A 13,978-nucleotide genomic window follows, 5' to 3' on the forward strand; every position below is an offset into this window, starting at 1 on the left:
CCCGACAGTGCGAGAAGTTTCCCGCCGCTACGGAGGTCGAGATCGTCGCAGCGCCTGACACCGCTGCCAGAGACGTCGCATCCTTCGTTTGCGGGACGCACCAGACCGGTGCGGGAGAATCGAACATCGCTGTGAGTATCGTCGCAGAGCCTGTCGTCGCTGGGTGAGAACGCCGCACCGCTTGCTTGCGGACCGCATCACGTCGCTGCGAGTGTCGTCGCAGAATCATCGCATCGAGGAGCTGCGAGAGAAAGGATCGCCGCTGGACCGCGCATCGTCGCCCCGGAGATCGTCGCAGCACCTACGAGATCGTCGCATCGTGCCTTTGCGAGAACAGACTTCCTACGGAACCTACGCACCGGAATCCATACAAGTGGCCTTCCTCCCCATACAGACCGGATTCGTCGCAACACGCCCGCTGCTGCAGCGGGGCTGTCGCATCGCCTCCCCAGGGTCTCAGGAGCAACGCATCGCTTGTTTTCCACCGCACCAGCTTCTGCTTTTGGAACTTTGTTGCAACTAAAAGGTACTGTGAGTAAACGTGACGCAACTGTGAACTTTTCACGCATCAGTAGAGAATTCTATCGCAACGTAGAGAATTCTAACGCAACCTTAAGAACTCTTTTTGAAACCATATTCTTGAACTGTGTATGTTGGATTTTTGTCGTTTTGGTCTTGTGTAGTTTAGATTAAAAATACCTTTATTTTTCTAAACTGTTGTGGAGTCAGTTTGTGGTGTTTCACTGTGTTACTGTGAGTGTTGGTACAAATACTTTACGCATTGCCTCTGGTTAGCCTAGACTGCTCGTGCCAAGCTACCTAGAGGGTGAGCAGGGGTTATCTCAGAGGGTTATCTCCTTGCCCTGACTAGAAGCAAGGGTCCCTATTTGGACAGTGGTACCTACCTCCGCCAACTAGAGACCCCCAGATCTAACAATACTCATGGGGGCTTTAATCTTCCTTGGAACCCACAGTTAAACAGCACACACCCTCAACGAGCAGACTTTATGAAAAAGCTTAAACACACAGTTGACTCGCTAGGATTGATCAAAGAATGGCGCACACTACACCCAAATACTTAAGAGTATAACTTTTTTACACACGCTTGTCGCTCCTACTCAGAATTGGACTATACATTTATTAGTCAGTTCCTAGAACACACCATCCTAGCAGCTGAGTTTCATCTGAACGTGTCATTCAGATCATGCACCAGTGGGTTTGACACTGGACTGGTGGACCCCCACACCTAAGCTCTTTCGCTGGTTTTTCCCTGTGTCTCTTACCAGAGACCGAACGTATTTGTGATGAATGATGCGAAACCATTAAGGAATTCTTTCACAAGAATAAACCCCAAGATACCAATTTATCCACTACCTGGGATGCCTTTAAGGCAGTCATCAGGGGAACATGCATCTTCCTCTTGTCAGTGCTCACCACACAAAGTTCCCAAGACAGAATAACACTGGAAACGGAGCTCCAATTGGCTTAGTGAAATCATACAGATACCCCCACATTTGCCCACCAAAGGAAAGTTAAGGCCCTGAAAGGTAAATTAGATGCGATTTATACAAACAGAGCTGAATTCACCCTACTACGCCTCAAACACATGACAAACAATAGAGGGAATAAAGTAGGCACCCAATTTCCAAAGGCCAATTGCGAATCAAGCACGAAAAAGACTACATTAACCATATCCGCAAAGAGACAGGGGACATCTAAATTTGACAAAGCACACACCTTCCAAGAATTTTATAAATGTTTTTAACAATCAAACATGACTTCAACCTCCATTATAGGGAAATAATACAATATGTACAACAAAGGTATTAGGTGATGAACCCAAAGATACAGTTGGACGCAACTAGGATATACACACTTTGAATCATTTACAGCAATTTTGAATCATGTTTAGCCATTGGGCCTACCTCTTCAGCCATAATATGATCTATATATAAATTAACAATTACTTCTTCAGATGCTAAATGGTGATGCATGAATAAATGGAAACTGAGCTTGCTGAGAGTGCCTCGGACAGGCTTTAAGGTGATAATAATAAGAGCACCACAAGCATAACTGAAGTGCACTATAAGCAACTGTAAGACAGGTATAAAACCCTCGCTAAGCTACATTGCAGGTACCCGAAATGACAACTGTCGCGTTGGAAGGTTTGTGAGGCTTTAAGTGAGAAATTACACAAAGGTGAAGCTGCTCTAAGTTAACAACATTTATTAAGAGATACTTGCTGCAATATCCAGATTTTGTTCAAGCTCACATTGTTTGTAAAGAGTTTTATATAGTGCTAACTTGACCCGAAGGTTTCAAGTATCAGAGCGCTTTACATGAGCTCCAGTTGCGTTACACAAGGATATATTCATTTTTGGTGGAGAAGAAATGAATTGCCCAGTATCACAAGATGATGAGCGTCCCTGCCAAGACTCAACATCGCTTTCCCAGTGTCAAGGTTGGCCGCTCCAACCGTAAGACCACATCCTTTTCCCAATATTGTTGGGCTCAATATCCTCAATAATGGATCAAACAAGAAAGGATTGAACATTACTTTCCAAATGCCTCGCAGTTGCAAATTTTCCCAAAGCTGTACTTAAGAAACAAAAGGAAATTCCCACTCTGAAAAAGTGGCTTTAGGGCCAGTGTGATGTTGGGAAGATTAATACTAATTTTATTGTTGAATGTTAAAGAGTTGATTGGGTTTGAAAGCTTTCACGTGACTTAAGGAAGCACTTATCTAAAGGTGAACCTGCTTCCTCTTGCCCAACCTAGGATCCCAAGGACTTTTCTCCCGAAAGCAGAGAAGAGAAGGAACTCAGCACTCTGAAAGAAATCAGTGTGGCTTTGCTTACTTTGAAAGGAAAATTGGCCTAACGGACATAAGGGCCCCAAAACCACCATTCACATATTGTACTGATGTTATGGTCAGAGGTCAGGAGTACTGTTTTAGGTTGCGTGTCGTAAGAGTGAATCCTGACGCAAATAGAGAATCTAGTCCAGCATATGCTGGTATTCCTTATCATTATAGTTATCTTTATTTGTAATGTTTTTGCATTACTTTGCATAACAAAACAAGTAATTAAGTGCTGTGAAAAAATGTGGGTTCATTCCATTAACATACTGTCACATAAAACATGATTAACAGAAAATTCCTTTCCAAAAGTGTGAATCAACATCTGCAGTGGGACAGCATTTTAAAATGCCAACCAGCTCATGGGAAAGGCCCTTTTCTCAGTTTCGTCCAAGCATTGAATGAGATTGGATACCAGAGTTATTTCAAGTGAACAAGCCTATATTTCTTAGCAGGAGTATATTCCCATAACAGTTCTAGAACAATATTTCTTACCAAAAGGTCTTCGCCTGAAACTCCTCGATTGTTAAATACAACGCACCTATAAAATAAAAAGTTAATATGAAATATATTTGATAAAATGCAAACTAACAAATTCCACAAAAATTATTGACGAATAATTAGAATGAAATATTTTGTTACTCAAAGCAAAAAGGACAAACGATAAAGAAAAGGCAAAAGGAGACAATTCCCAAAACCCAAAAAGGCTACAAAATCACAAATGGTAAGTCATGCTGGGCCTCAACCATATCCCATTACTGTTCAGTGTGTACCAAAAGTACAGCTTGGCGAAGAACCCCTACGCATTGTAAGTTGGCATGGATGGCTCCCCTTCTGGCCTAGTTGGCAACTAACATTTCTGAAATAGAAGGGCAAAGACAAATTAACTCTTCTAATTCTGAGGCAAACGGAAGTTGCAATTTTTCACTGTGTAGCTCTTCCGTTCTTCATAGGCATTACACAGTAGATCCTATCAGTGGCATAACACACAATGATGGGTCCCCCCTGCAGAATGTGAAGAGAGGCCCTCGAGTCTCACATATCTCACAGCTACTCACTGAAGTTGGGTTGACTGGAGTACCCTGAAGGGCTAGGGGGCTACCGAACATTTGGGGGCTGCCCTACCACCCTACCATCTGACGGGCACCAAAAAAGTAACTCAGAGGAGCACCCTGCCCCTTCCCCACTAGAGCCAATAATTCCAAATCCGATGTATCTTTTACCATATAAAGTGCAGAGAAAACACAAATATATATCTGGCAGAATTTAAACTAAAATATTTAAGCAACACACCAATAGTGGCCATTTTTATTACTTCGAGTTGGTGAAATGTAAATTCTGCCTGCATAGTTTTGCTAAATGTAGAATGTTTTCCCTTCACAAATGTGGCAATGTTTTGTAAACTGAAAAATACTTGGCTATATTACTTACACGCCGCCTATCTCACCCCAGAACACCTTTACAGAGCGGGTTTGCGCCCCTCTCCAAGCTGCACGCGCTGTAGACAGGAACCAGCAGATTTTTATCACATGGCCTGGACCTGCCCTCACCTTGCCTCATACTGGGCTGCAATAGAGTCCGAACTCACAATTATCCTGGGCTGGCAGGTTCCCCATGATCCCTTATGACTCATCCTGGGAGTAATGGACAGCCTAGATGCATCCCGAACTGACAAATTATTCCTGGGGGCAGCCATCGCAGTAGCCGAACGTGACATTGGCGCGACATGGGCACAGCTCAAACCTCCAACGGTAACCAAATGGCTCCAGGGAGTGGATTGGTGCGCCGCATAGAAGAAACCCCTTTGCGAGACCCAGAATGCCCTAATTAGCACAAAAAGGTCTGGGGCAAGCGGCAAACCAACTAGATTGATTAGGATTGAAACCTCCCTGTAGGGGTGAATGTAATGTTCACATGCTGTGGTTGACAGCCAATGCGCCCACTTGTATACATTTAATGCAAATGTATTCCGGGTTGAAGTAGAAAGATGATCAAATGAGTCATGCTGCTATTTGTGAGATCTTAAAAATCAATAAAATTGTTTATTAAAAGAAATACATGGATTCGACAACTTTTTTGAGAGAGAATTTGGTTTTGCTGAGATTTAGTTTAGCAAACCCAGCAGATTTTTTTTCTCGTAATTAAATGTAGTCAAGTTTAAGGAGGTCGTGGACCTTGAAACGTTTTGAAGAAATCTTCACAAAGTTTGGGAAGGAAACTTTTTGCAACCTCGTAATACCACACATTAGCTATGCATCCAGATGTGAAAAAATGCAGTGTGATGTCTAGAACCAGCCTCATACCATCACAATGTGGTTTCTGTAAATCAGTCTGATCTAGAGCCCCCATGCCAACGATTCCATATACAACAATCCAAGTTTACGATGCTCCTGCTACAATACTATTGGTCTCAGTAATGTATTCAGCTACTCCTCATGGCTAACTCTATGGTATACTAAGTCATTTAAAATATGTGTGATAAAAAGAGCTCCTACTAGTTCCTTGCATGGAAGGAGTTATACCACCTTATCAGTCACAACTACATAATTTGCACATTTACTTCTTGGTGTGAGTTTATGACTTCAGCTAGTTTTACTCATTAAAAATTATGAAGGAAAGTTCAGATTAATTATGCCAAATGAATGACTCAAGAGCCAATTATCCTTGATATAATTTCTAAACTGAAGTGTAAAATCAAGACCAGAAGCTCGATTACTTAATAATTTACTTTACTTACTCATGACTATCAGAAAAGACCATCAATAGTAAAAAAAGAACATTTTCATGATAACTGTGAAATAAAAAATACAAACTGATCTCAATCTGCTCACCACTATGCTAACAAGATGATGAAATCTCTCAAGCAGCGACTATCTATTCTCACAGTTCCTGAGCTAGCATGGACACAGGCATCCTCTACTCACGGCCTGGCCCAACACTTATGGTGGTAGCAAGCTGTTAGGAAGCGGGTCGGATGTGTCTCATAAATGTGAAGAAAGCTTGCCAAAATCCCCTCTGTTCAAGGTAGCGCTGGCCCATAGCACACTATCCTGACACAAAGCCACCTAGCCTTGACAGGCCCCTTAGTATAGCAATAAGGCTACCAGTAGGGGATTGTGCAACAAGTGGTCCAAAGGAAGCATGAATGGACTAGAATCTCAGTTAATGAAATCTCCTGATTAAATGCAACATACAATCAAAAAAATAGATTTTAGGTGGCAAAAGAGCCCCTTGTTGTGCTCTTGTGCCAGTGAATGAGTAGAAGGGAATTAAATTCCCTCATAAGTGTAGTATTACCGCTGGCAGGGAAAGGTAGCTTAAAATCAACTATCAGAAAAGCAGTCTTATGCAGTCTTGTGCATTCCAAATTGATACGGTTTCTGAAAAGTAATAATATTATATTAAGGTGCATCTACCCTACAGTACTCACAGTTTGAGGATAAACCTATTCATAATTACTATGGTGGATTTTCTAAAATACTTAACTGTATGGTTAGAGGCGAGAGGATGGTGATGGGTGTGAGGTGGCAATGCAAAATGTAGGGAAGGCCCAAACACTCATGGTTTTTGGTGTTCACAAACGCATTTCAAGGCATTTCCTGTCCTGGAAAATAAATAGAACAGCTCCTGTAAAGGATAAAAGTATGGTTGTTACCAGAGGGTAGAAAATATGTAGGGGCATGGGTTTTCTAATCAGGAGAAATATTTTTCCTAAGGAGGAAAATATTTAAACAATGTAGTGTAACGAGGGTTGGATTGGGATTGAAAATCGGCCCGGGCACGCAAATAAAAAAAATCGGCCCACATTTGCATAATAAAATAAATAGAACAGCTCCTGTAAAGGATAAAAGTATGGTTGTTACCAGAGGGTAGAAAATATGTAGGGGCATGGGTTTTCTAATCAGGAGAAATATTTTTCCTAAGGAGGAAAATATTTAAACAATGTAGTGTAACGAGGGTTGGATTGGGATTGAAAATCGGCCCGGGCACGCAAATAAAAAAAATCGGCCCACATTTGCATAATAAAATAAATAGAACAGCTCCTGTAAAGGATAAAAGTATGGTTGTTACCAGAGGGTAGAAAATATGTAGGGGCATGGGTTTTCTAATCAGGAGAAATATTTTTCCTAAGGAGGAAAATATTTAAACAATGTAGTTGTAACCAGGGTTGGATTGGGATTGAAAATCGGCCCGGGCACGCAAATACAAAAAATCGGCCCACATTAGCATAATCACTACTCAAATCACTGCTTTGGCGTAATCTTATAAAAAACAAACTTTAGGAGGGGGGTAAAAAAAATGCAGGCGTTAGTTTACAGTGGTGAAACAAGTTAGGCCACTTCTACTCAGGCCCCCACTCAGTATGTGCACACATTAATGGGCCGGCCAGCGAGACAAAGGGAGTGACACCTCTTGCTAAACGGAGGTAATGAGCGCCCACCTGCCTATAGAAAGGCCACTCAGACACCTGCTGGGCCGCTGGCTGTAATCGAACAATAGAGACAGCGCCCAAATGGCCCCCCAGACTGCTAAAAAAATTGGCCCTCAGCAGCACTCGGACACCAGCCCCTCGGGCATTGCCCGAATGCCCGCGTTACTAATCCGACGCTGAGTGTAACAACCCTATTGAAAACACAATTGTGGAAGATGGAGGCCGGCCTACAAGATGGCAGACAGACAGATGAAATACTTCTGGAAGTATGTTAGTATCCAGAAATATGGTGAGAGAGAGTGGCTGAGTAAGACAGTGCCCTGGATTATTAGGCAATCCAGCAGCACCAATGATGGTGTGCTGTGTTAAGGATGCTATGGGCTGAGTGATGCATGACAATCAGAGTATAATAAAGACATTCTCAGACGGCTACAAAGAATTGCATCGCCAGAGACAAGTCATTGAAGCAACTCAGATAGCCCAGTATATTGATCATAGTTTATATAACACAAACAGAAAACAACAGCCCAGGTGGCAATTTCCACAAGCCACTAACAAAAAAGTTTGCTGAACACCTGCTGAAATTGCTTATTCAGAACTCTCGGTCCCCACCTACATTAGGAGGCACCCTTCATCACCAGGCCTGCTCCTCAACCGCTGTCAATCAGCTTTTGCAGGCGGTGGGCTCCCTCCCTCTGTCTGTGAAGCTTGACTTGGACAGACAAGACCAGCAGACAGCGGTTAGTTGAGCCCAAAACACTGACCTGCTAGCCATCCCTAACAGGTGGAACGCTCCAGCTGCAGACAGTCCTATAGCTCAGCTTTACAAAGACTATCTTCTTTAAAACACCAGAGAGATCTTCATTTAAATGGAATGGATCATCCTCACAGAGCTGCTGCACTGGATCAGTGTGAGAGACTATCTAAGCCAACACTACCCAACAAATTTGCTCATACTACATTCAAACCCCTATCGACCATGCAATGCAAAAGAGCGCAAAAACCTGATGTAAATCGGAGAGCTTTGTGGCCCCATCAGGTGTATGAAATGCTATGTAAGTGGTACCATGCCAATACTACACATGGTGATGGAGCTAAAGTAAAACTCCAAAATAGTGAACTCAATGCAGTTTTGGGTCATATGGAGATAATACACAGCTTGTTTCCAGAGTATTAGACTGAAACAAAAGAGAAATAAGAAAACGTGACAGTCCCAGAGCGCACACCATGACAGCTGAGACCAATATTCACGTGGCCAATCAAGAATCAGAATGTTCGTCAGTGCTGTACCATGGTGAACTTACAACAGATGCAGGGGTGGCTCCTCCGCTATGGCAGAGGAGCGTCGCCCCACTGCTTTTAAGCAGTAAGAAACAGAAAATGACAATAACTTAAGGTTATTGTCATTTTATGTTTTCTGTCCTGCTGCTTTGCAGTGGGCATGTGGGCGGGGCTGCTCGGCTCTCCTAGCAGGGCAGGGGGTGGAGTGGTTTGCCCACTCTTAAGTGTGCAAGACTGTTTGGTCAGTCCTCTCGGGCCGCCTAAAACAGTCATGCGCACTCCCCTGCCCGCCATGCAGGCTACATTACAGCCCGCATGGAAAACATGCCCATCCATATAGCCTCTGGCTGAGCGCCCTGTCACAGCACTCAGGCCAATCACAATGCTCAGCTCAACAATGATTGGCTTAGGGGAGGGAGCCTGGCTGCCTGCTTCCTGTTGCTGTCGGAGGCAGGAAAGCAGGAAAGCAGGAGCACAGAAGACGCGGGACCTGGCCTCGAGGTAAGTTTTTTATTTCCGACCCCCCTCCAGCGGGACACCCAATACCCCTCCCGCAATTGCTCTCCTGCGCCCGCCCCCCCACCCGTGAGTCATGGCAGCAGCGACTGAACAGATGACAGTGGAGACACAGGAAGCATCAGCAATAGGGACTTTCAGAGCTCCATGCACAGACGGCTTTAAGAACAGTAAGTTCATATGATAACTCTCTTTGAGGCGGAGGGCAGATCACAAAAGGTCTAGGAGGCAAGAATTGGTTCCAGTAAGAGGGTACATACAGGTAGAATAACTGGACATTATGGTGAATAGGAAAAGCATCCATAAGGAATCCAGCTCTACCAAAACCCATTATTGTAAGAATGAGTCATTGATAGAGTGCCATGAATGAATCTAAATACATTAAATAATAGCAATAGCTTGAAGAAACAGTATTGCACCCTCCCATGGAGAAGATAGTACTGAAGTCAGGTCCCACGGGTGCTGAATAAGTGATGTTCCCTGCAAATGGCAGCATATAAAAGCTGAAGAGTCTAGCTTCTGTTTTTTCTTGGACTTTTTCTTCTACCTTTTTTTCAACGTACCTGATGAGGGAGACCTGGGAAGACCTTATTATTTTAGTTTCGTTTCTCACTGCCTGATTGCCTTCGGGTACATCAGGGAGGTTTTGTCAAAAGATTTAAAGTTTTATTTGTCCCCCCCCAAAAAGTTGCATTTGGCCCCAAAACCACAGACAGACATCTTGAAGGGCCATGATTGACATCTGCTTTGGATATGTGCAATATATTTGAAGCCTGTAGTCTTTGGTGGTGAAGTCACTGCTATACCACAGGAATTGCTTTAATTCGGCAGGTTAATTGATAAAACCAAACTCAGTAGTGGTAGAGCTCCAGATGTGCATCATAGGACATGGAAATAAATTAACCAATTTCAGCGTGCATGAGTGGGATCTATATGCAGCTCCATGTCATCAAAGGAAATAAAAACAGGATCCTGAAGAAGGCATTTTATTTCATTAAGGCAAAAAAAGGCTGGTATGTGAGCACAGACCTTTCTTCGCAGGGTTCCCTGTGGATAGATGGTAGTCTTGTTTTGGAAATTTCGGCAATCAGATTGGATAGATCAATTTCGGAGAAGGTGTTCCAGCTGTTAGCAGATTTTCTGGGAATGTTATTATGGCTTAAGTTGCCTAATGTAAAAATAACACCAGGTTGGAGGTCGGCCTGGGGATATTTATTAAGATGTCAAATAGAGACGGTTTTTTGATTGATCTACCGCATGTTTTGTTTGTACTTTCAGATGGCTAATCAAAGTAGGGGCAGGATTCTTCTTGATAGCTTCTGCTGCCAACTTCGGTCATTGTTTCTCAACACTCGCCCTTCCTCATGTATTTATTCAAATCCCAGAGCCTGAGTTTTTGGTTTTCTTGAATTGTCAGTATTTTAAGGGACAGGGTGTCTGCAAGACTTGTCATAGGTTCAGCACAGTGACTGATAGAATTATTGACTTTGGGGGAAGTCATGAAATTCACAATCCATTTCTGCTATGAGACTGTCATTGTCTAAGTTTCTCAAGACTCTTATCTAGACTTTTGATCTTTTTGACCAAGGTTCTCCAAAGTCGGTCCTAGAGTGCCGGACCCATGCCAGATTTTTACGATAACAACATTTATCTAAATGGGGATATGCTAAAAATCTGGCATGGATCTGGCCCTTCTGGACAGACTTTGAAGAACCCAGTTTTAGGCAGACGTTTGATTACTGTTTTAGTTGAGTTTAGTAAGAACAAAATTAGTGAGTGCTTGGATCAGTCAACTGGAAGGTGATCTTCTCTTTTTCATTTTTTGCAATGATGAGGTCTAGGGTGCCTCCCCTTGAGCGAATTAGTACAGAGCAGAATTAGTGGAAAATGTTACTGTTCAGGAAGGTAGAGAAGAGAAATACTTCTGATCACCTTAGCAGAAATTAAAGTCTCTGAGGAATACGTTACTGGCTCAATTGGTCTCATTTTCAGTGAGGATCTTGAGTACAGGCTCAGCAAAGATGAAAATATTTCCTGGGGGTGGTATATAAGGTGCAGGGTGGGGTCAATCATTTTGAGCTTGAATGAAAGATATTGGAGAGGGGGCCATTCTTTGTTGACCTTTCTGTAGTTGATGGAGCTTTTGAAGATTACTGCCTCTCCCCCTTCTGTTATGTACGTTCTTTCCAAGAGGATGATTGAGTTTTTAGGTCTCGCCTGCATGGGCTGCGCACATGCGCAGTCTCGCTGGAGAGATTTTATGTTTTTGAGGGAGCTTCAGTATTGGGCTTTAAGCCCCGCCCCTCTTTCCCATTGGCCGGCGTCACCATTTATGCTAAACGGTGGCCAGCCATTGGGAAAGAGGTTTGTCTCACGTAGACTTTTCTCTCTGTCAGACGGCCCACTTGGACGGGCTCGTCTAACTTCCTCCCGTCGCAAAAGCTTTGTTATCTTTATGGGGCCATGTGTTTCAAACACATGGCCCCTTAAAGACAAGCCCCGCGGTGTGTTTATTTTTGCATCTGGTTTTCACTTTAAAGTGAAAGCAAGATGCAAAAATAAACTGTGGCTGCCTGGCGAGCGCTTGTTTTCTAATCTTCCCCAAGTGTCTATAGCCAGTGCTGCTGAAACTTTCGTGTTTTTTTTTTTTAAATCTTCCCCAAGCTCCAAACTTGGATCCAGGTTAATGCTAAAATCAATCAGCTATAATTAGTTTGCCCGTCCCGTCCTTGTTCTGCAGTTCCTATGGATATCTCATCCGACCCCTACTTGCCCTACGACGGGGGTGGAGACGGTATTCCTTTCAGGGAGCTACATAAAAGAGGTACGCACGTAAAGTGCAGAGCTCAGCTGCTTGTTGTATGCCTTACCTGTGAGCTACCGAACTGTGAGGTTTACTCTACGAGGGTGTTTTTTAGATCATTCTTTTTATTTAGATGTGCTCGTTATGCATTCTAGGCAGAAGGCTTCTCTCCCCCGCTACTAAACCACCCCTTATCTGTCGGCGATTAGTGCAGCTTCACATACCAGTAGCCTGAGACTCCATCTTTTGTGTAAAGCTGCATGACATTTCCAGCACCACCGCCGGCCCTTCCTTCCTTCTCAGTTCCCAAGGGAATGCACATACACTCAGACGCCCAATAGATGATTGGTCGACTCACATTCCGATGTAGTAATTATCTGAAGAACGTTAAATTATTTTCAGGCGAGACCCGTTTCCTTTTCGGTCACCCTCACCTGCCCCCCTAAAACGGCCCTGGGTGAATCGAATTGTGTGTAGGTATATGAAATGGAATCTTTCTTTTATTCTGTGTAGGTAGCAGATTAAACATATAATCTAATTGTTTAATGTGCTGCCATTGCACATATGTAAATATTATATATGTTTGTGGAAATGTACGTTTGTAATATTATTTCTTCTTTTCGTTTCCCGTGAAGCACTGTCTTTTTTCATTTTAATACAAAATTACACAAATTGTGCAATATGGGGAAAAGGGCTGGCGTAGACAAGACTGTGTCAGAAACCTGCATGACGGGTTGGTTGTGAAATGCCAACGCACACCCTTGTATTGGAGTTTAAAGGACTTTGTGGAAGTATCTGCATGGCTTCTCTACAGAGGCGACTAGAGTGACACTATCAGTTTAAAATAGAGACCCACGTATTTCTCTATTGCGTCTTTAAACTGCCAACCGATATTATCTGCATTTTTCTCGCCGTGTTTGGCGCACTTGTTGTTCATGTTTGCACAGATTAATTTGCTCAAGCACTTTCAATGGCTGTCATAAAATGTTTCCTTTACGGCATGTGAGCTATGGCTCCAGGTTGTTCATTTAAAATTATTCAGGCATTTGTTGTAACAAGCTGCATTTGCTGCCTGCAAGTTGCTGATCAGTTTACTTAGCCTTTTAACGACCGTGGCATACTTTGATAATTCACAGTGCACCACACCAGTGTGAGCTGTGCTCCTTCGTCTTCTCGGTAAGGCTGCTTTTACAGGATTGAACACAAACAGGGGCCCTGGCCAACTTTTAATCTGCTCCTAAGCCTATTCTGACTGGGGCCCCACAGGGCTGCTTTATGAGTTTTACTCTCTTTAATCTGTGTATGACCCCCTTTGCGTACCTATAGAGTCCTTCGGACGACACTCAGTGAGTTGTTAGACTGAACAACAATCCAAAACCGACTGCACTGAATCTCAATGACTGCCTGTAAGGAGAATCAATGTGGATGAGTTTTAACTCACAGCTCTTTAAAAACAGTAAAACTGAAATTGTGGTTATTGGTGCAGTCAGCATCTTGTCGAAGGACTGGTAGCTTGAGACAGGTGAGGAAATAATCCTCCCCTGTACAGCAGACACCAAATCTTGGAGTGATTGTGGCCTTCGATCTGTCTTTTGTGAAACATATTAAAACCGTGTGCTCCTCGGGGCTCTGTCTTTCTAGCATAATTACAAAAATTCTCCCTTTTCTTCCTAATTCAGCTACAAATGTTATGATTCGAATCCTTGTCCTCATCAGGAAGGACTGCTGGCAGTATTGCTGAAATATATTTTATGTAAAATGCAGATGCTTCAAAATGGGGCAGCCGGAATGATCTTGTGCTTGAAGAAATCTTTGCCAATTTCCAATAAGCTACATTGGCTCTCTGTCCAAGTAAAGATGTTTGTTTAAAGCTATTTGCCACTGCCACGAATACAATACAAACAAGATGATGGACGGAATGTTGCACAATTGCAAAATATTCACCCCCAGTCACAGATCTGGGTTTAATCCATCGTTATTTTGCTCACCAAGCCACCCCAGTTCAGACATGGCCATATGCAAATCAGTTTTGACCCTGTGCCTCATGGGAACAGTCCAGCCCGACTGCCAAGCCATGTCTTCCCTGGAC

At 43.2% G+C, this 13,978-nt stretch overlaps 1 protein-coding gene across 1 annotated transcript in view; it reads right to left on the reverse strand.

Moving 5' to 3' along the window:
* The window catches only part of ABHD3 (abhydrolase domain containing 3, phospholipase), a 283,393-nt gene that overhangs the window by 145,157 nt on the left and 124,258 nt on the right, over window positions 1–13,978 (reverse strand). Inside the window, exon 4 of the mRNA XM_078687433.1 lies at window positions 3,353–3,398. Within this exon, the coding sequence (XP_078543559.1) occupies window positions 3,353–3,398 (46 nt within the window). The remainder of the gene's footprint in view (window positions 1–3,352; window positions 3,399–13,978) is intronic.

This window comes from Lissotriton helveticus, chromosome 4_1, assembly GCF_964261635.1.
Source record: "Lissotriton helveticus chromosome 4_1, aLisHel1.1, whole genome shotgun sequence".
In the NCBI taxonomy this organism is placed as follows: Eukaryota; Metazoa; Chordata; class Amphibia; order Caudata; family Salamandridae; genus Lissotriton; species Lissotriton helveticus.